Source organism: Lepidochelys kempii, chromosome 1 (genome assembly GCF_965140285.1).
Source record: "Lepidochelys kempii isolate rLepKem1 chromosome 1, rLepKem1.hap1, whole genome shotgun sequence".
Lineage (NCBI taxonomy): Eukaryota > Metazoa > Chordata > Testudines > Cheloniidae > Lepidochelys > Lepidochelys kempii.
The window spans coordinates 143,704,241-143,727,666 of record NC_136380.1 but is presented as its reverse complement, the minus strand read 5'-3'; the positions used below and the strand labels follow the sequence as shown (position 1 = coordinate 143,727,666).

The following is a 23,426-nucleotide window of genomic DNA, read 5'->3' as shown; positions in this document are numbered from 1 at the left end:
GGTTGCAAGGTCAATGCTTGCTGGGGCCTGGATACCCTGTCTTGGACTGTCATCTCATTGCTTGTCAGCCAAAACCAACCTCCACTCTGTGCTGAGGGTACTTGGGATGTAGCTCAGGTTTTAGAGCAGGGGTGACCAGCCTGAGAAGGAGCCAGAATTTACCAGTGTACATTGCCAAATATAAAGTAATATGTCAGCAGCCCCACATCGGCCCTCCCTCCCCCACCGCTCCCACCCACTGGCAGCCCGCTGATCAGCACCTCCCCCTTCCTCCCCGTACTTGCCAATCAGCTGTTTTGTGGTATGCAGGAGGCTCGGGGAGGGGGAGGAGTGAGGGTATAGCAAGCTCAGGGGAGGGGTAGGAAGGGGTGGAGTGGGGGCAGGGCCTGTGGCAGAGCCAGGGCTCGAGCAGTGAGCACCCCCCAGCACATTGGAAAGTTGACATCCGTAGCTCCAGCCCTGGAGTCGGTGCCTATACAAGGAGCTGCATATTAACTTCTGAAGAGCCACATGTGGAGCATTTAAAGACATTGAGATCCTAATCTTTTGCTTTGCAGCTAAAAGAGGTGGTTTGTTGCTGATAGAAGTGTGGGAACATATTTGCACTCAAAATGATACCAGACAACTGCTGTATTTGTATTCATTCTGCCCAGCGTATAAAGGTTTTGGTTCATGAAGGTCATATACCTAATTATGAAATATTCATAGCTGTGGGAACCAATTTTCATGTGAAGACGTAATGTTTTGAAACCATGCCACTCTTCATCAGGTGAATGAGTATCACTAATATTTTGATGGCCTTGAGCAGTTCAGAATAGAAAGCTGTGTGAAAGCTTAGTTCTAGTGAGAGCTTTGAGTTGAATTAGACTATTTTCAGCACGTTAACTGGCTGTTATTGAGGTCAGTGCGAAGTTTGGCACTTCTGCAAACTCTTACGTCCATGACCATTGGCCACCAAAGTTTGTTAATGAGGACACGATCAATAATAGTCCTAGTGAAACCATCCGGTTGGACCAGGTTTGCTTGTGAATCTTTAGGTGGCAGAAGAGTGAGTCAGCAACCACCATGTCATTGGCAGCTGCAGATTCCAGCGTTGCTGCCCATTCTGTTCTTCTCCTCTATACCAAATTTCCTGAGCGTATTTCCCTGGTGTTGTTAAACTTTCCTGTCTTCCCATTAAAGTTGCCTGGGGTCATGAGAACATGTTTTCTTGGAGTTTCATTAAGAGTTGCACTCTGTTGCTGGTAAAAATTATCTGCAGCTTCGTTGTTGGCCTTGGTAAGATGTCCACAGCCAGTAAGGAATCGCACTCCGATAAGTCACTCATTAATTACTCACCAACCCTGCAATGCCCATCAGGCATATAAGTACAACGGCCACCCTTTGCTGGAGCAATCCATCAGGTCAGCCTGAGAACAAAGGAGTGTAGAAGCAAGAAGCAGTGCGCAATGGTCTAAGTCCCTGACCAGTACCATTAAGCAGCTCCAACTCCAGATTACAAGCTGCTCAGTATTAACCTGTCTGGGTGGGATATCGAGCAGGTAGCAACTGTCAAAAGCTAGGGAAGCATCATAAACAGTGCTGGGGGATGCTTCAAAGATGTGGATGCTCATATACAAGTAGCTGGCATCATGTTCCAGGCTCTTCAGTGGCTTCTGTAGAGCTTGCTGCAAAATTATTGCTCTGTCGAACCATGATTATACCATCTGTGGTATAGCAGGGACACATAGGTGGTGATGAAGGCTGAAGAGCACCAGATTTGTTGTTTTTGAGTCTAGTCTTCATCAACAGCTCCATGGTAAGCATCAGGACAATATTAGCAATGAGGATATTTGTAGCTGAACCCAGCAATCACCTCCATTAACACTGGTTCAGTTTTGACTGTTTTCTTAGTTCAGACATGTTATTAGGATGGAAGACCAACAAATTACAAAGCATATGCACCAAGGAATGCGGCTTACATGGCTGTCAATCACTATGGCACCCAAAGCTTTAGAGGTGCAATAAGTTCACTACTGATGGACATAAACTGAATATCCAGCCAGTTTGTCTTATGGGCCTAATTAGAGATCAGTCTGGGTGGCACTTGATCTTGCATGGAGACTACATACCTTTGGGTTTGTTTTGTTGATGATAATGTTTAGTATGTTATTTTTTCAATGTCCCCTGACTATGAATCCTGCCAATAAGCTCTGAGGGCCTGCCAAACTGTTATTTGTCATCTGAGAGTGACAGTCCTTATATCACCAGATCTTTGCTGACCATGCTTATACCATGACTAATAACTTCAAGATTTTTCAGTGGTGTGGTGTTCTTGACAGACTTTGTGGAAGAAGCAAGTGAAGATTGTACATGTTCTCTCTCACATTTTCTGGGAAGGTAGAGATACTTCTGTTTAAGTTCAGTACTCCTTTTCCATTGATCCCCACATAAAGTGCAAACAAATATGTTTAGGGTATGTCTGTACAGCAAAAAAGGGTGTGTTCTTAACGTGGGTTAGCTGTCTCAGGTTACAGTAGCAGTGAAGATGTGGCAACTTGGCTTTTAAGTTGGGTTAGGAGCTTGAATTAAAGCCTATAGGGGAGCCTGGGGATGAACTCAAGCTGCTAACCTGAGTTACTGCTATTTTAACTAACCTGTGTTAAGAACCAACTTTTTTATTTGCAGTGTATGCATACCCTCAGTTACAAAAATCTCCATCAAGTCAAAACAGTATAAACACGTAAAATGATCCAGTGCAATGTGAAATTGATCTAAGGAGTGGGTATACTTGAATGAGCAGACCAAATTAACTTGCTCTGGTGGATAAAGTTTTGTAAGCAGATTAAGTTACTTTAGTCATTAACCCTTCAGGATGTAATCTTGTTTGTCCTCAGTTTTGTTTGAACTGTACATGTGCACTACATTTTGTATCACAATGGCTACATTGTGAAGCTTGTTCCACTCTTTAAAATCCCTTTTAAAATATATGGAGAACAGATAACTAACTACCTCTTTGATCTCTCCACAGTTCTCATTTGTTACACTCACACCAAACATGAAGCTTCTCAGAGATCTCCTTTGTCAATTGTTACAGCCCTGGTGGATAAAATTGGTAAGTGGTCATTTGATCAACTAAAAAATGATGGTCTATTCTATGAACACTTAGTAATTAACTGCTTATCTCCAGCAGAAACTGATATCTTTCTCCTTTGTTTACATGAAATCATTTGTTGCTAATTCTGATGTGTTGCATTTTTTCTTAGATACTATTCTGCCTTTTCTGATGCCTTTCCTTCCAAAAAAGTGAATATTTCATGTTTCACATGTTTCTGTATTCGATTTTGCGTCAGTCAAGTCAGTCTTGTAGATATTGACAGGCCAGAGTTGCTTGTCTTCCAAGAAAGAGGCTTATGGCAGTGTGACTCAGCTTTGATTTTGTACAGTATGTAACCCAGTACACTAATGGTACTTAAAAATAATAACTTAGCTCTTATATAGCACTTTTCATCTGTAGATCTCAAACTGCTTTATAAATGTCCATATCATTATCTTCATTGAACAGATGGGGAAACTGAGGGACAGAGAGGTGAAGTGACTTGCCCAGGGTCACCCAGCAGCCTAACAGAGCCAGGAATAGAGCGGAGTTCTTCCCTTTTCACTGTATATATAATCTATTAAACCATTTTTAAAAAAGGATTAATTGCAATTGGCAATTACGATGACCTGCTGCCATCTTACTGAAAAGTGACACCAACAGTGTGTGAGTCCATTGCTGATGATTCTAAACCAGAACTAATCTTGATTTAATACCAAAATAAATTTGCTGTGTGAACAGGAAACACTGTGGCCCTCATTCTTTACCACATCAGAGCTGTATTTTAGGTTTGTCTGCAGGGAGCCAGTTTTGGGGATACAGGGAAAGACCGTTACACCAGTGGAGGATGGTGTGTAGTGGAACTTTACTGTAGCCGGGCATGCTGCTTCCTTCTGTGTGCTGCCTTCACCTGCTTCTTCCCCTTATACTGGTGTTAGGAGGGGTGGCTGGTATAGAAGCTGGTTGAGCTGCCTCCACCAGCAGAGAGTTGCCCTGCCCTGGGTACAATATTGACTGGTCATCTCTAGCTGTATTTTAAAGCCACTTTGTGCTGCATACTCTGTGTGAAGTGGCCTAGGAGAATCCTTGCTTTTTAAATATTAAACTTCAGTTATCTTGTTCTAACACATTGTCATGTATATTCTAGATTTGTGCAAGAAGGTCATATACCCAGATTGTGATATCAAATTCACTGGAAATGTTTCTTGGGTTGGGAAGACCTCAATGGAAGTGAAGATGCACATGTTTCAGGTTGGGGCTCAGTGACTTCTATTTCTTCTATAGTGGAAAACTCCCTTCATGTCTCCCAAGATACCTTGGACACCTCAGAAGGAATTTTGAGTGATAACATTAGAAACCTACATTACACTGAGGGTATCATCTGTTTAAGAAGGGCTACCAGCCCCTGTGCTTCAGAATCTAAATGACTACCAGTGGTCAGAGATTAAGAATATATTTCCCTGTTCTCTCCTCACCAAAGGATAATTGTTTATAGTAGGTGTTTTATATCTTCCGCTGAAGTATCTGGTACTGTTTGAGACAGGATGGACATTTGGTCTAATGCAACATGGCAGGCCGTAAGCCCTTCTTTTCTCTTTCAACAAAGGAATCCTCCCTGCTTTCTGGAAATGTTTTCTTCTTTATTTTAAAAGATACCCAGATGAGAATGCCAGAGTTTAGAATTGATATTGAAATGGGATTTCATAGAAACTTAGGGCTGGAAGGGACTTCATCAGGTGATCTAGTCCAGCACCCTGCATTGGGGCAGGACCGAGTAAACCTAGACCATCCCTGACAGGTGTTTTGTCTAACCCATTCTTAAAAAACTCCAATAATGGGAATTCCACAACCTCCCTTAGAAGCCTATTCCAGAGCTTAACTACCTTATAGTTAGAAAGTTATCCCTGAGATCTTGCTTCAGATTAAGCCCATTACTTCTTGTCCTACCTTCAGTGGACATGGAGAACAATTGATTTCCATCCTCTTTGTAACAGCCCAGGAAGGGAGAGTAGTTATTTAAGTTAAGGGCCAATGTTGGCACAAGAACAAAGGGATATAAACCAGCCATCATGGTTTCTAACTATTAGAGGAGTGATGTTCTGGAATAGCTTTCCAAGGGGAGTAGTAGGGCAAAAATCCTAACTTGTTTTAAGACTAAGATTGGTAGGTTTATGGAGGGGATGGTATAATGAGATTGCCAACAATGGCCTATGGCCCATCCACTACTGCTGTTAGCAAATATCTCCAGTGTCCGGAGATGGGACTCTGGAGGGGGAGAGCTCTGAGTTACTACAGAGAATTCTTTCCTAGGTGTCTGGCCAGTGGATCTTGTCTATCTGCTCAGGGTTTAACAGCTCTCCATATTTAGGGCCAGAAGGAAATTTTTTCCCAGGTCAGAGATTGTGGGTTTTTTTTTGTCTCCTCTGCAGTGTTGGGCAGGGATAAGTCGCTGGTTTGAACTAGCGGAAATGGTGGATCCTATGTAATTTGAAGTCTTTAAATCAAGATTTAAGGACTTCAGTAACTCAGTCAGAGGTTATGGGCCTACCTCAGTAATGGGTGGGTGAGGTTGTGGCCTGCAATGTGCAGGAGGTCCAGCTGGATGATTCTGGTGGTTCCCTCTGGCCTTGAAGCCTCTGAGTCTATGTGGGTGAAAGCCCTTAGCATATTTGAAAACCATTAGCAGGTCCCACCCCTCTATCTTCTTTTCTGAAGACTAAACATGCTTAGTTTTCTAACCATTCCTCAGAGGTCAGGTTTTGTAAACCTTATCATTTTTATTGCTCTGCTATTCTCTCCACGTCTTTCTTAAAGTGTGGTGCCCAAAACTGGACACCGTAGTCCTCACAGTGCCAAGTAGATGGGTATAGTTACCTTCCATGTTTTATATATGACATTCCCATTAATACACCCCAGAACGATATTAGCCTTTTTTGTAAGTGCATCACAATGTTGACTTGTATTAATTTTGTGATACATTACAAACCCATTACAAATTTTCAGCAGCACCACTGCCTGGCCAGTTATTCCCCTTTTTGTAGCTGTGATTTGATTTTTTCCTCCCCTTCTTCCTAAATGTAGTACTTTGCACTTGCCTTTATTGAATGTCATCTTGTTGATTTCAGACCAATTTTCTAAGGTATTGTGTTGATATCTTCTAGTGTGTAAAATAACTTGACTTTTTAGCATTGTAAGACAGATAATACATGAACGTCACTGGAAACGGTGTTGAAATAAGATACTTTAATTGGAGTACACTTAGTCTACAAAAAATATACCTGACTAAATAATGGAAAAATTATTTATTAGTAACCATTCAATGAAAAGCTGCCAATGAATATGATGTATCATTCACAATTAATTTGTCCAGCTCCATTACAAAATACTAATGTGGCAATTGAATTGTTCAAAATACATCCTACACATCAGAAAAACAAACACAAAAAACCCAGTTTTGATCCAGTTTACCTCTTAAAAACTAATGTCTGTACTGTTGAACTGTTAGTGCATAAGGGATTATCTGTTGCTAAATGTGTCATTTCTCTCTGTGCTGGCATCAGGTAGTCTGCAGTGATAATGGATTGTTGTTGTGGTATTTTTCCATGGGGTTGTTTGGGAATGGAAGTGGGAACTAATTGGTAACTAGAGTTATTGCCATTTTATACTAATTGTATGACCTGTATCATTGCTGAATAGTTGCATTGCAGTTCTGCTGAAATAGAATATTATGTTGAGCACTTCTCTTGTCTTAGGTCCATTGCAAGAGAACTGGAAAGGGGTGAAATGTGAAAGCAAACAACACCTTAATTGTATGATTAGTATGAACTGGGTGGCCTGTTAAACAACGTCACTTTTGTAGAGTTTAAAACTGGTTTTATTTATTCTGTTTTAGTTGCATGATGATACTTACAGCCCTGTGTTAGATGCAACCTTTGTCATGGTGGCCCGTGATCCAGAAAACAAGAGGTAATTTATCTGTATGGGAAACGGGGAAAACCACATAATCTAGATTGTTGTTGTTGGAAAGTGGCAAATGCTCTAACTTTTATATGTGCTTCAGTTATAAGTAAATCATATACTTGCCTTTTTTTTGGTTAGGAAATAGACAGTATATTTTCAGGTTCTTTTGGGGAGAGCTTGAGGGAGAGGAGGTCTACAGTTAGCGTCTTAGAACTGTACACCGAGTACTGTTGGTGGTTTTCAAACTATAATTGGCATTTGACCCATTTCTAGAAATGGTGTTTTCCTGAATTTAAACAATAGACCTGATTAACATGCCAGAAGGAAAAGTCCACCAGGAATCTACTGTAACCATGAGAATTAATTGGTCCCTGTATCAAGGGAGGGAAGGGCTGATACCCAACTTGTAAATGGTCACTCACAAATATAATTTTAATACCGTACTGAAAATGCTGGGAGTTCCTTAGAGGACTCTCTCAACCCAAAACTTGTGTAACTAATAACTGGGACTGTTAATGATTCTGAAGGAATTTTAAAATTCTAATTTACATTTCCCCATCTTGCTGGTTTTACTTCCCACATATAATTTGCTTGGTCATTTAAAACAAACAAACTGATCATTTTCTCTTTTGGCTTTTAGTACACTAGCATTGCTGTGGGAGGCTTAACTAAAACATCTATCTCTTCCCTGTTTAATTTGCAATTTTCAAAAATCGTAAATCTTTCTATTCATAATAGGTTTAACAACTTCTTGTGTGCATAATGATAAAAAAATATTTTTGTGATTAAAATAATTCCATGTCCTTGACATAGTAATATGGTCACATGTTTATTTCTTCAAGTTTATAATGTATCTATCCTAGGTACTTAAATGGGTCCTGTTGCTGTACTATCTGAACACCTTACAGTTTTTAATGTATTTATCCTAACAACACCCCTGAGTGGTAGGAAGTGCTATTATTCCCATTTTACAGACAGGAAAGTGATATACAGAGAGAGTAAGTAACTTTACTGAGATCAAAGAGGATGGCTGTGGCAGAGTAGGAATTGGCCATGGGCAATCCAGGTTCTCGGCTAGTTCTCCAGTCACTGTACCATCCTTCCTAACCTCAGATCTGGGTAACTATTCCAAAAAATAAAATATACAAAATAATATAAAAAGACCACCTCAGCCCAGCTCCCTCCTCTGTAGTAAGAGAACAGAAAGAGAAAACCTGGACTTTGCAGCATGCTTGGAAAGTTAGCAAATCTGGGGAACAGAGAGAAGCTGCCTCAGCAGTGTAGCATGATGCAAACATAGCATATATGTATCTTTTTGTATCCAGTCTGAACATAATTTAACAATTTAAAAGCAGAAGTAACTTCTCCAAATTATGGAGAGGGAGGGCTCCGAAGAGTAAACAGTCATCTTGCTATGCAAAAGTTTTGTATGTTAATTTGATCTATATAATTAGGCATTGTAGATTTATGCAGCACAATAAACAAATGAACTGGACTGTAGGCAGCTTCTTATGTTCTTATTTGATAAGCTGTATGTGTGGTAAACAGCTTTTGGTTGCTGATAAGGCCACTGCTGAAATGAATAAATTATGGCTGAAGGCTTGCTACAGGTTTTTTCAAGTTCTTTCATTTCATTATTTTAGACAACTATTTAGACAATTATTAGACAATCCTAGATCACAGCTTGAATTTACTGTACTCCTAAATGGTTTCAATCTGCTGTAATCTCTTATATGAAAATTTTGGTAATCATTTAACTTTTTAAGAAGTATAAATGCTATGAGGACTCATTTTTAATTGTACTAGAGAACTGTTAACAGTCTGAGATCGGCTGAGCAATAGAGCCGGTGGGTGACCTTTCGGTGTCACCAGCCATCCTATGAAACTTATTTATTTCTTTAGATGTCATCTTATCTGTGATAAAGCTATGTCTTTCTCTCTTAGATTGTTTGTGGACGAAGGAATGATGAAGGAATGTCTATTGATCTTTCCCCCTGTGCATTTACATGACAATTTTTTCTAAAGCATATCACTTTAAAAATAATTCATATCCATAGGCCAGCATTTGTTAATCCATTAATTCCTGAGGGCCCAGAGGAGGAAGAAATCTTCAGGAAAGGAGAATGTATGTAATACTTCATGTATACTTTATGGTAGTGGGAAACTCTGTATAGATTCATTTCAGTAACCGAGAGAGAGCGGAGTTCAGAAATTCTACTAGCAAGAGTTGCTCTTAATTTATTTAAGATCAAATTTATTCCACCTCACACAACTGCTCATACCTGGAGATGAGTCCAAACCATGAATTTTGAATCTGGATTTTGAAACATTTTCCCCCTCAACTTACCTCAGATACAGGGTTTTGTTTTAGATCATATCTAGTCATATCAATTTTTATATGCTATTGTAGTACATCAGAAGTGCTGAATAACTAAGTGAGAGTAAGGAAACTGTATATATGTTAATTAAATAAATCATACTTCCTGAACTGCTGCATCTTGTCTTCATATTTGGACTGTGGCACACTGAGGGCTATACTATCTAAATTGAATCACATAATATCTTACCCATTAAAGCCCCTATTCAGGACAGCATTTAAGCACATGCTTAACATTAAGTGTGCACGTAAATCCCATTGATTTCAATTTTCAGTGCTTTAATCTTTGTACAACCAATTTGACACTTTAGAGGGGCCTGATTTTCAACAACTGGGTGCTCATCACCTTCTGAAAATAGAGCTCTTTCATATATCTCAACTTGGGCATCCAAAACCAGAGGCAACCAAAATGACTAGTTGTTGGACTGTTCCTTTATATTCTAAGTATATTTCACTGCACAAGACATAAGATAGAGAGGAAGTCATTGTTAGCTTTCTGTATGTGCATGGTAAATCTTTGGGGTTTGTGGCAGCATGTACTATGTATGACTGATTTTTCATTTTCTGACTCACCCTTGGTGACTTTTTTTATTTAATTAAAGTTTGCTTCAAAAATACCTTGTTTTAGAGGAGTTCAAAACTGCTCTACTGAGTTCAGATAGCTAACTAAGTTAAAATCTGAAAATTGTGGGCTGCCATAACTGGTTTCATCATAATTCATGTCCTCATAAATTTGGTTCTTTGTACTGTATACACAGTAACCACACGAGTTTGTGGGGAAATCCAAATGCATGAGCAGCTAATTAACTGAACCATAGAAATGCTATTGAAGGAGATAAGAGGGATGGGTTGCAGTATTAGGAACCTTGGAACTTGTCATGATAAAACCAACTTTAAAAAAAAAAGTATAAGGCACAGATCCTTGCAAAAGCCTCATTACATTGTGTTTTTTAAAGTCCCCTGTTTTGTTTATTTTTAAAAGGGTACACACATGAAGTACCAGAAGCCTCTTAAAAGCTCCTTTTCCCCCAAAGTTCTACCCTATCTTCAGTAAATATTTAGAGTGTATATATAGATATATACTGCCAACAATACAAAAAGTAGAAATGTCACACACACTATTCAGTTCCTTTGCATTTTTTAGTATGAATCAGTCTGTAGTGGTTAAATGAATATCCTAGTATGTGAATAATGAGTCTGCAGTACATTGCTATGTTTAAAAGACCAACAAATTCTGTTGGCACACCAGCTAAGTGAGCATTTCAAAATAAAGCACTTAAATAAAATGTATGGGTAAAATCCTAGCCCCAGAGAAGTTAATTGCAAAACTCCTGTTGACTTCGGTGGGGCAGATTACACCCTATATTTTTTTCTTTAATGCAGACAAATATTAAAAGCAAATTTCTGATAATAGTCTGACTGTGAATACAAAAATCACTTAATCTGGTGATGAATTTTAAAATGGAGAGAGGAGTTGACCCCTTTGTAAAGCAATTGAAAACCAAGTGATGTTCTGCTATCTTTGTGCTCAATGCATTTTTTTTCTTTAGTGAACAAGATAAGGAGGATTGATTTCAGCACTGCATCCTTACTGAAAATGGCTCCCACTGCAGAAGAAAGAACCACTGTTCATAATATATTCCTTAATACACTGGACACAAGGCAAGTAGGTGAAGAACTAATAACTTGCAAGAAGGGACGGTAATGTGGCAGTTGAATGCACAGTTGTAGAAGGAATGGAGATACTTTTTGCTTTCCTATCCCATCACTTAAACACTTGGATGCTGTCTCCTGTACCTGGGATAAAGGCACAAAGCACCATCAATGTGCTGATATACCATTTATGTTCCCGAATGAATTTTGTGCTATCCAAGAAAGCTAATGCTATGCAGCAGCTGCAGTCAAGAATAAAACAACAAGGTTACAGTAGATGGCTTCTGAGAAAGCAGGATTGAATAATCTTAAAAAAAGGGATAGTCATGCTTAACCACAAGAAGGAATTTAACCCCCTAATGGGCTGTTGGAGCTATTGCACTGGCATTGCCTTAATAACTGGCTAGGCTTCTAAAGGGAAGAGGTGTTCCTTGGCCATAATAATATTTTGCACCTGCTGATCCAAGATTCTCACAGTGTGTTGTAAACATAAATTCTGGCACCCTGTGAGACTTACTGCTTAGCATACTAATTTTACAGATTATGAGGGGTCTGGGAAATAGAGATACAGAGAGGTTATGAGTTATAGACAAGAAAACCAGAGTGAAAGATTTAAAAAAATGTGATGGGGCAAATAATCTGAAAAGTGGCAGAATTAGAAAAGATTAAGAAGTGAAGTGATGATAATAGAGGGAAAAGAAAGCTGAAAATATAATTCTTGTACAATTAGTAATATTTTTAATCTGAAGTGAAAAGAGAATCAGGAAAGACAGCAGGAAAGTCAAAGTAAGATACAGAAAGTGAAGTGAGAGAAAGGAGGAAAGGGAAGGACAAAAAAGGGTAAGGAAAACATTTTATTACCATTTGTATTTTTAGTTTTTTTAAAAAATCCCTCTATCTGCATGATATCTTTAAGCTTTCTGAAGGAACAGCAGTAGAGTTAGACACGTGCACTCACACAGAGCCATTCTTGAACTAACTTTATTAATACAAAGCAGGAATAACAGTACACAAGAAAATTCTGTAATGGCTATAGAAATAACATTAGCAGAGCTCTTATTTATTCCAATAATTCACAATGTATGTCTCTTAAAATTAGTTGTTACATGGCTGAAATTTTCAAGGCTACTTAGTTGATTTAGACATATCTTCCATTTAAAATTAGCAGATGTATGTGTAAATCCCCTAGACAAATTTGCAAATCTTAAACTATGTGTCTGTGATTAATTCATCTGGAAACTTGCATCTTCTATACCCTAATACAGTGGTTTTCAACCTTTTTTCATTTGCAGACCCCTAAAAATTTTGAATGTAGGTGGGGACCCCTTTGGAAATCGTATAGTCTGCAGATCCCCAGGGATCCGCGGACCACAGGTTGAAAACCACTGCCGTAATAAAAAGGTGAAGGACTTGCTTAGGGAGTGTAGAATGGATTTTTGGTTGGCTGGGGTTTTTTGCTAGTTAAACACTTCAGGTCAGGGGACTTGAGAGGTTTTTATGGTCTTAAGAGCAATGGTTCCCCCTTAGGCACATGCATAAATATTTTGAGCATCAGAGCCTAACTTTACTCATGTGAACAGTCCCACTGAAATGATCCACTTAAAGTTAAATATGAGCATACATGTTTGAAGGATCGGGAACTTAGACTAGACACTTGCATTAATCAAGTAGTGGTTTTTGAAGTCTGTCAGAAACTACGTTACTAGCACTTCCATTTTTTCCATTTGAATCCTGGCTTGCTTGGTGTGTGCACACACAAAGGGTTTTTCTATTTTTGCTGTTGTAGCTTGTTGAGCACCGTTAAAGCTGGATATTGAGTGTATTGCCTAAAACCCCTTGTTTCTACAGGACTGTAAGTTTTCGGAGTCGTGTGCTACCACCCAATTCAGTATGGATGGAAGATGCAAAACTTAAGGGCTTGGAGATCTGCCATCCTCAGGTATTTGAAGGAATACTAATGTGTTACAAAAATCATAATGAATGAGTTATGAATCATCTTTAAGGTTGCTGGATCTAAGACATTTAACTAGGGCTTTTTTGTTTTTTTTCTCTGATGTTTAAATATAGTTCTAAATGTAAGACTTTTAGCATTTCTTTTGATTTATCAGAAGAGATATCTTAGTAAAGAAATTCCTCCCCAGACATCTGCGAGTAATGGGTATTAATCAAGAGACAGTATCCATCAGTGTTAGTCTTAGGATTGCCACCCATCCAGTTTTCACCCAGACAGTCTGGGTTTCGGCTTGTATATCTGCATGCTATTTAACAAGCCCTGATATCTGGGGGTTTTTTATCTGGGGGAAGAGGCGGAGCATGGGACGGGGCCTCAGGGGTCTGATTACCACCCATTAGAAAGGTAGGAACCCTAGTTAGTCTAATTTGAGAGCACAAGATTTTGACTGAACAGTTCATATTGTTTTAACAGCTTTTGTCTGCCATGAAGAAGATTCTTTTTAAATTAGCATTTGAATATACCAAGTAGGCTTACAGATTTGTGCAATGCAAACCCTAAAGTAGTGTTTCCCAAACTTGTTCCGCTGCTTGTGCAGGGAAAGCCCCTGGTGGGCCGGGCCAGTTTGTTTATCAGCCGCGTCTGCAGGTTCGGCCAATCGCGGCTCCCACTGGTCGCGGTTCGCTGTGCCTGGCCAATGGGGGCTGCGGGAAGCGGTGGCCAGTACGTCCCTTGGCCTGCACCGCTTCCAGCAGCTCCCATTGGCCTGGAGCAGCAAACCGCAGCCAGTGGGAGCCGTGATTGGCTGAACCTGCAGACGCGGCAGGTAAACAAACCGGCCCGGCCCACCAGGGGCTTTACCTGCACAAGCGGTGGAATAAGTTTCGGAGCCACTGCCCTAAAGTTACAAAGTTTACCTGTAGGGCTTAGCAAATGTACAATTCCAGTAGTACAAATACAGAAGTGAAAACACCTGACAGATTCTGCAGAGAGTGTTTAAGATGGGCTGACCGCAATTTTTTTTGTTTTTGTTTTTTGATTTTGTTTTGGATGAGGTGAGCTCTTAAGAAGTAAGCACGCTGAGTCATTTAGACTTCTGTATATATTTCAATTGTGCTGTACAGCTGCCAAATACTCATTATAGGAGCTATGTATAATTCCATAACCAAGAAGAAAGATGAATCTGACAGGCTTTACCACTGTGTTGTGTGAGTACATGCATATTGTTGCCAGTTTGCTTTGTGTTTCTAAATGCAGGCACGGAACATTTTCAATAGAATCTTTGGGGGATTTCTCATGAGAAAAGCATTTGAGCTGGGATGGGCTATTGCCTGCAGCTATGGGTGAGTTTCAGGTTTTCAGTATTTGTGTAATCCAGAACATTTTGTGTGTTTTGTTAATAGGGTAGGGGGAAACCGACCAACAAAGTAAGAGTTCAGCAGTCAATGGAAAATATGTATAGTTGGGATAGAAAAGGGTTTGATGTTTGAATGGCTATTCTAACAGCAGGGCACATCAGTAACCGCTGTAACTTTAGCTTAATCAGGGTCAGAACACACCTTTCATTGTCACTAATAACTCTAAACTTGCATACCAGAGTCCTGGAGCTCAGATTTTACAATCTGTTTCTGGGAAAATATGTAACTGATGGAATTTTGTTTTATTTTTAAAGTGCCTTTCTGTGCTACTATCACTAACTCTTGGAGATACACACACTGGCTAAAAATGTCTAATATGGGTTCTTGTAGGTACTACATCTTGTTACATCTGTGATTTGATGAATGGCTTATGAACTTTACCTTTCAGCCACTTACTCTTTAAAAACTTGACTAGGTCCCTGATCTTGCAAACACTTCCCAACTTTAAGCACATAAGCAGCCCCGTTGAAGTCTCTGGGACTACACATATTCTGAAAGTTAAGCACGTGTGTAAGCCTTTGAAGGAGTGAGGCCTGAGTGAAGAGGACTAGACAAACCAAAAGAGGCAGAAAATTGTGTTTTGACTCTCGTACATAATGTTGCTAGAGTATGAGGTGTAGTAGAAGAGGGTGGGAGCCAGTACTGCGGCAGGAGTACATGTATCATCACCTTTATGCTGGCATTCCCTCAGGATATTTGTTTTCTTCTTGGCACCCTGGCAATATTCTTTAGCAATTCTTATTGGTTTTTATATTTATGTGGCTCAGTTTCAGATAAATTTTGCATTAAAAATAATTGAAATTGTTTCAACTTGTGCAGAGACAAGTAGCTGCTCTTGAATACAAAGTGCCTTTTCTTCCCCCCTCTGCCAGAGGTTCCAGACCTTATGTAGTAGCTGTAGATGATATCATGTTTCAAAGACCAGTTGAGATTGGATCCCTATTACTGCTTTCTGCACAGGTAGGAGTTGGTCTCTTTTCAAACAGCCTTAAAGCTTATTTAGCTTGATGTCTTCATTCTCAATCATTGGCAATGAACAATGAGTTAGGAAAGAGAAACTGACTTTCAGTGTCAAGCCGTGGAATTAATTCTTCTTCCATCTTGTCCCCTTTCTTTAGTGTAAACGATAAAATAATAACTGTGTCCACTGTTCTGTCTAGGTTTGTTTTACAGAAGAAAACTATATCCAGATTCGAGTACACAGCGAGGTTTATGATTCAGATACCAGAGAGCACAAGACAACCAATGTCTTCCATTTCACTTTTATGTCAGAAGGAGAGGTACCACAGATTGTCCCAAAAACATATGGTGGTAAGTGGCAGTTTTAATGCATCTCATTAAAACTTTGTTCTTGGAAGGGAAAGACCTATTTTCTGTCTGCTGGTGGAGCATACTTAATTTTTAATAGACTACTACTACTGGTAGAGTAACACAAAATGCCCCTTCATACTAAACTGTATTTATTCTATACAAATGTATTTCATATTGCTTCTCAAACTTGGTCTTCTGTGTAGTGCCCAGTACACTCTAGAGGCTGAATTTTTAAAGTGATAATTTTTTTAAAATCACTCTTATCTCTTTTCTTTGTTCCTGTCATTTCAGAGTCAATGTTGTATTTAGATGGGAAGCGGCACTTCAGTGCCGCCATGAAAGAAACCAGAGAAGTGGAGAAAACTACTGCAGCACCATAGCAAATTGTTAGCTTTGGAGAAACCTCTGCCAAAGATTGCTAGCTTCCTATGCACGATGTATCAGTGATGGTATTCCTGCTCTTTTACGTGATGTGGTCATCGGTGTAGGCATATTGGAAAGTGGTCTGTTTTTGTACAAAAAGACAATCATTTAGCGCTATTTATACAACTAGCTGTAGGCTGACTGTGATGTTGTACAGCTTTCTCCTCTCCTCTCCCTTTAGAGCTTCCATAGTTAAGATGTATACCACCTTAAAATTCCGCTGTGACAGGCTGTTCATGTTAGCAAAGAGGGATTGAAAAACATAGTCCAGAAAACTTTAAAGGGATACTACCATTGAGAAGTCTCAATTTTGTCACCATTCCCATCTCTTCTGTCCTACACACACTTGTGCTTCTCGTTATGGTCCCTGATACAGGAAAGCTATCATCTCTCTAAAATGAGGGCTGCAAATGTTGAAATCCTGTTTGATTATTTGTGTGCAAATCTGACCCAGGGTCCTGTCTAAGTTAAAATCAGCCTCTCGGGAACAGGTGCATCTGGGCAGCAGAAGGACAGTGTGATGTGCACATCTGTGTCATAATCCTTGCAATCAGGTGTGTATTTGTCTGCTGATGGGCTCTCACAAGGTTGCTGCAGCCCTTGTTTTGAAGAATTGATGATTTGTGTTTCCTGTTTCTTTTGAGGACACACTCATTTTTACAATGAATGAAATGGCCAAATGTGAAGTTGACAGATATTTGTGTGTGGGAGATCCCACCAGTACCATATACTCCTTTTTGTATTCTTTTATATAAGTGGTTCAGTAAACACAAGATGACTAGGGCAAATTCCTGAGAGAATTATTCCCGAAAGCTTTTAGGCTAAATACAGTACAGATGCTATTGGCAGGGTGTTGTGTACGTGTGGAGGGGAAGGCAGGCTTTTTAGAACAGAGCATTAGGTACCAGCTTTGTGTGGAGGCTGCTAGAACAGCAAGTGGATTGAGCTGATCCATGCAGAAGTCAGGGCCCAGTGACCCTGTTGAGCAGCTTACAGGCCAGGTCCTGAGGTGGAAAGATAGCAGTGTTCTCGGACCCAGAAAGATTCCAACCAGATGAGAGAGTATTGCTAGAAAAAAGAATCCTCAGCTGGACCATATACTGTTTTTTGTTGGTACTAAGGTGGGCAATAATGAAGCACTGCACCAAAGGATTATTTTGTATGTATGAATTGGAAAGCAGCGTTGTAGAGGGACTCTGACACCAGCTGAAGTCTCAGAGAAATAATAGGACCTCTATAAAATGGATTACAAAGGGAAGATGTAGATCTGGCTGAGAACAACGATGGGATAGCTGTGGCAGAAGATGGAACAATCTCCACTTAAGTACCTTAGAAAAACCTCTTGCATGGCAGCAAAAGAAGAAAAGGGAAAGTTCATGTGGAAGCATGCAGCCTAGAAACTGGCATATACGTTACACCCTTGACAAGACCGAGCGAGGAAGATCAGAAGGAACAGAGGCAAAACACAGACAGCGCATCCAGTCAGTAAAACGCAGTTACTGAAAGGGAGCCACCAAAGAGTAATATAGATAATAGATGTAATATTAGACTTTTGATTAGTACTATGCAATGCTGATTTTAAAATTATCACTATGCAATACCAGTAAAGCACATATTAAATGGATTAAGAACTGGCTAACAGATGGGTCTCAGAAAGAAGTTGTCAGTGGTGAATCATCATCAGGTGTGGGGTTTTCTGGTGGGATTCTGCAGGGCTCAGTATTAGCCTGATGCTTTTCATCAATGATGCAGAAGTAAATATAAAATCACTGCTGATAAAATGTGTGGATGCCACAAAGGTTGGTGGAGAGGTAATTAATGAGGTTAGGGCAGTCATACAAAGCAATCTGGATCACTTTGTAAGCTAGACCTATTCAAACAAATGCATTTTAACACAGCCAAATGCCACGCCATACATTTTGGAACAAGAAGTGCAGGCCATACCTGCAGAATGGGGGCCTGTATTCCTGGAAAGTAGTGACTGAAAAGTATTTAGGGGTCATAGTGGACAAGCAATTCAACATGAAATCCCAATGTGATGTGGCAAAAAGGGCTAATAGGATCCATGGGTGTATAAACAGGGAAGTAGCGAGTAGAGTGGGGAGGTGATTTTACCTCTGTATATGGCAGTAGTGAGACCAATTCTGGAATACTATGATCAGTTTTGAAAAATTGGAAAGGGGGTAAAGAGCCACAAAAATGATTTTGGAAACTGAAAAGCATGCCTTACAGAGAGAAACTTAAATAGCTCAATTTGTTTAGCTTATCAAAAAGATTGAGATGATTTGATTACAGTGTATGAGGGAGAAAATCCTGGGTACGAAAGAGCTCTTTAATCTAGTGGAGAAATGCACAACAAGAACCAATGGCTGAAAGTTATACACAAAAATTCAAATTAGAAAAAAGGCATCATTTTTTAAGAGTGAGGGTGATTAACCATTGGAACAAACTACCAAGGGAGGTGGGGGATTCTTCCTCTCTTGATGTCTTCAAATCCAGAGTGGATGCCTTTCTGAAAGATGTTTTAGTCAAACAAGTTATTGTGCTCAATACAGGGTTAACTGGGTGAAATTCTTTGGTCTGTGTTATCCAGGAAGTCAGACTAGATGATCTAATGGTACCCACTGGCCTTAAAAATCAGCAAGTCTAGAGTCTTACCACAAAGCGATTTTAGTGTGCAGCAAGCTGGAGTGTAAATTTACATCACCATCTGGAGAAGCCCTTAGAAGAAGCAAGTAATCTTGGTCTCTGATTCAGCAATCAATAAGGGAATACATTGATAGAACTAAGCACTATAGTAGGATCTTATTTGAGGATAAAAACATTTGAGAAATTCAGAATCCTGGTGTGAACTCTTCCACTTGTAGTAAAGTCAGGCCATTGTTTTTAAAAGGAATTTAATATAGCTCATTTCCATTAATATTAAAAGGAAACAAAATTCAACTGTATAGTGTGTTACTGTGACATTCCCTAGGGTACAGTCTGGACTGCTGAACAGCTGTGTCCCCTCAGTTCTTCAACCTGGGGTGCCTTTCACACTGCTTTGCTGTGGAAACAACCACTCCTGGTCTATTCACACACAGCCTCTAGCATGCAAAGTCACTTGCAGCTGAATGAGATGAGTGCTCTAGCCAGTCACTCCTGAATTATATTGCAGAGTGACACCAGCAAATTCTCCGTTCTAGACTTGTCTCCAGAAATATGCATCTTGCACTGCCCAGCTCTTTCCTTCTGTGCAGTATAAGCTCATAGAAAGTCTGTCATTTTACTAATAGAAAATGATATGCACAAACCCTGTCATCTCAAATGAAGTTCCCAAACATTTCAACGCAAACACACTGATTTATATAAAACAATAAAACAAGTTTGTAAACTACAGAAAGATAGATTGTGATTACAAGTAATGAGGCATAAAAGTCAGAATTGGTTAGTCGCTAAGGTGCCACAAGTACTCCTTTTTTTTTTTTTGTGGATACAGACTAACACGGCTGCTACTCTGAAAGAAATAAAAGGCAAAACGCAAACGACTACCTAACTTTACAAGCTAAATCAGGGGTGACCATCCTGAGCCTGATAAGGAGCCAGAATTTACCCATGTACATTACCAAAGAGCCACAGTAATACATCAGCAGCCCACCATCAGCTTCCCTCGCCCCGCTCCCACTGCCTCCCACCCATCGGCAGCCCCGCTGATCAGCACTTCCCCCTCCCTTCCTGCATCTCTTGATCAGCTGTTTTGTGGCATGCAGGAGGCTTTGGGAGGGGAGTAGGAGGAGCGAGGGCAGAGCAGGTTCAGGGGAGGGGGCGGGAAGGGATGGGGTGGGCGCAGGGCCTGTGGCAGAGCCAGAGGTTGAGCAGTGAGCACCCCCCTGGCACATAGAAAAATTGGCGCCCATAGCTCCAGGCCCGAGTTGGTGCCTATAGAAGGAGCCACATATTAATGTCTGAAGAGCCGCATGCGGCTCTGGAGCCACAGGTTGGCCACCCCTGAGCTAAATGAATTCAAAGCAAAGGTTTTTCTCATCACATGCTTTTACTGGCTGAACTCCTTCAATCAGGACCCCTCCCCCAGTTCTGTGTTCCTTCATGTGTCATTGATGCCGTGAGCAGAGAGAGAGAGGCTGACAGAAGGAGGATTTGTGTCCTCTGTTCTCCCTTACAGCATTTCTCTTCTTTGAGAATCATCCCCAGCTGGGGCTTAGGCGGCAGCAAGTCTGTTTGCCAAGATGTAAATTTATTGCTCACACACCTCTTTCTGTCAAAGAATGGCCACTTAACCAGGTGATTGTTCATCTGATTTTGTGGACACTGGCTGAGGCATGGTTGTCTCTGAGGAACTGGTTTGGGCTGCTACCCCAGAATTGGAATATGCCTTAGTAGAATCCAGAATTCTACAGTAGAATCTCATACCTCTACATACAATGTTGTCACACATATTTTACCAGGACAATAATGATCAACAAATTATGAGTTTTCAAATGATACCTCTGTTAGCCGACAGCCAAGGATGTTTGGTGAGGTGCCAGCTATGCCCGTTTATACCATCCGTGACTTTAACCGCTAGGACGCACTGTCCCTTCGCGGCGGGCAGCCCGGGCTAGGCTGACGGATGCCCCAAGGTCCTAACCACCTGTGACTTTAACTGCTAGAGCTCAGAGCTCCTTCGCAGCGGGCAGTCAATACTGACTGACAGGTGCCCCAATGGCAGCACTAAGAGCCTCTCCACACCCGTGACTTTAACTGCTAGAGCTCAGAGCTCCTTCGCAGCGGGCAGCCAGGATTGACTGACAGGTGCCCCAAGAGTTTGCCCCGTGGAGGCGGCACAACTCAACGCTAGGCTCTTAGTACTCTCACCTAATGGCCAGGCTTTAGAGCCAAAACGGCTGAGGTTCTTTAATTGTGTTGGCTGCTTTACAGTAAACCAGAGAAAACAAGTCAGGCTTATGCATAAATGGTTACCAAAATTTATTAAGCTAGATTCTAATCATGTGGTTACAAAATTGCTAGTGCCTACTTATTTAAATGTAGAGATGTTACACACACAAACAAGTTACAAAACTGAAGCCACAATCCCAAAGAAAGAAAACAAAGTATAGAGCTCTATTTCAAAATATGTGTACACTAAAGATAGGAGATCAGGTGTGGGTGCTTCTTACCCTCCTTGCATCTCTCGATTCCAGCGGTGCCAAGCCAGGATCGGTCACTCAATTCCGCGGAAAGACGAATAAGGGACAAGGCGTAGGGACCCTCTTAGCTGCAGAAGCCTTGGGAGGCTGTCACTTATCTGACCAGCAGATAGATAGTGAAAAGCACTCAAAAATCATGGTGCTGTAGGTCCCCTACTTATACCTCTGTGCTCCTTTATTCTCTTTCTCCTTATGCCAAATTGAGGCTGGTCTGTCGGGGTGACGCCAGCTTTCGCAAGAGTAGTTTACACTTGCAAAGGAGAGAAACAATAAGTTTCGACTACTGGACATTTCTTTTATCAGGGTAAATATTTTCCCACCTAGGATGTTGGTGTGTGTGCATCACGCTATTTAGTAGGGGCTAAGAGCCATGTCTGTCACAGGGCCTCTGCCTGCTGTGAGCTTAATCGTAGTATCTGCTCCCAGAGGCACATTGTAGCAGCACACCTGTGCTTTCACAGCTTCAAAGGCTGTGCTGGAATATATGTTAAGTGCCCTGTTCCTGCTTCCTCCTGTGTTTCCAGCAATGCTGGTCTGGGCGGGGGGTGGGGGGGTGGTGGTGCTGGCTGTCTGGCTACAACCTCACAAGGCATACTTTGAATAAAATTTATCATAATTTGGTAAAAGTGGTACAGTCTGTCACAGTTACCTCTTGGTCATTCCCCTCCAAGCTGTTCTTTTTGTGTAAAGATAGGGTTAGACAACTTCTCCAGAAATGTTGAGGGGACTGATGCCATCTGACACTATCTAGAATGAGTTATCGGTAGAGTTAGCTACCTTTTGCCTATATAGAACTTCTAACTTTTCAGCCAAACTTTCTGTTGAAACTTTAAGTTATGACAATATGGTGATATTTAATACTTTTTATCAGTTGTGATACTGTACATATTTCCTATTGTCTTCCATTTTGCATTCCAGACAGGAGGGCAATAAGATATACATCAGTGGTTCTCAAACTTTTGCACTGGTGACCCCTTTCAAACAGCAAACCTCCGAGTGTGACCCCCCCCATAAATTAAAAATACATTTTTTATATTTACACTAGTATAAATGGTGGAGGTAAAGCAGGGTTTTGGGGGGTGGAGGCTAACAGTTCGCGACCCCCCATGTAATAACCTTGCGACCCTCTCTGAGGTCACAACCCCTACTTTGAGAACCCCTGATATATATGGACCCTTTCTAAATTAATATGTTTGATCTATCCAGAAGTCCATCTGAAATTCTCTCCCAGTGTTTCCCTCCCTCATAAGAGGGAGCATGGGTGGATGTCAAAAAATAAGTAGTGAAGCTGAGAATTCAGAGCTACCTGTATCTGACCTATCAGTAGCCCCCTACTTCTTACATTTCAACTTTGGTACAGTAATCCTGTTCCTTGCATAACAGTGCTGAGTTAAAGTGGCTACCCAATCCTGTCCCCATCCTTTTCTTTTAGCAGCAACTCTATATACATAAAGCACCGTATTTTCCAACTTCACCTCTAGCGTAATTTTTTAAAACAAAAAATGGAAAACTGCCCTCCGTAGCTGTGGCCAAAGTCCAGAAAGCCAACCGAGCAAATGCAGAATAGAATGGAAGGCATAAGTGTGGAGGCCCTGTGTGTGCATAAAATTCCTGGTGACTTTGACTTAGAGATGTACCCCAATCAGAGTAATGATAGACATGTATGAATAACCATGTGTATACTGTAATTAACAAATAAACTAATGGAAATACGTTATTTGTGTATCTTGTTATTTCAGTTTTGTCAGGAAATGTGGGTGTCTCTAGACTTGTTCTTGTTCAGCATATTAGTAGGGTAGCATGTATTCAGAGTTCATCTGTGAGATGAGGAGTACTTGTGGCACCTTAGAGACTAACCAATTTATTTGAGCATAAGCATCTGATGAAGTGAGGTGTAGCTTACAAAAGCTTATGCTCAAATAAATTGGTTAGTCTCTAAGGTGCCACAAGTACTCCTTTTCTTTTTGCGACTACAGATTAACACGGCTGTTACTCTGAAACCATCTGTGAGATGTATTTCCATCTCTGACTCTAGGCCTGCTGAAGCTTACCTGTTTAGAAGAAATTTGTT

The 23,426-nt window shown here is 40.6% G+C and overlaps 1 protein-coding gene across 5 annotated transcripts in view; it reads left to right on the top strand.

Annotated features, from left to right (window-relative positions):
• ACOT9 (acyl-CoA thioesterase 9) overlaps positions 1 to 23,076 on the top strand; it is a 41,594-nt gene extending 18,518 nt beyond the window's left edge. For 4 of the 5 annotated variants that reach the window (XM_073357397.2, XM_073357386.2, XM_073357404.2 and 1 more), the window contains 10 exons: positions 3,011 to 3,094; positions 4,224 to 4,327; positions 6,969 to 7,042; positions 9,094 to 9,161; positions 10,964 to 11,075; positions 12,915 to 13,005; positions 14,275 to 14,360; positions 15,308 to 15,395; positions 15,596 to 15,746; positions 16,038 to 23,076. In XM_073357397.2, the coding sequence (XP_073213498.1) occupies positions 3,011 to 3,094; positions 4,224 to 4,327; positions 6,969 to 7,042; positions 9,094 to 9,161; positions 10,964 to 11,075; positions 12,915 to 13,005; positions 14,275 to 14,360; positions 15,308 to 15,395; positions 15,596 to 15,746; positions 16,038 to 16,126 (947 nt within the window). In that variant the 3' untranslated portion in view covers positions 16,127 to 23,076. The remainder of the gene's footprint in view (positions 1 to 3,010; positions 3,095 to 4,223; positions 4,328 to 6,968; positions 7,043 to 9,093; positions 9,162 to 10,963; positions 11,076 to 12,914; positions 13,006 to 14,274; positions 14,361 to 15,307; positions 15,396 to 15,595; positions 15,747 to 16,037) is intronic. The other variant, XM_073357413.2, reaches the window with a different exon arrangement.
• Positions 23,077 to 23,426: the final 350 nt, after the last annotated feature.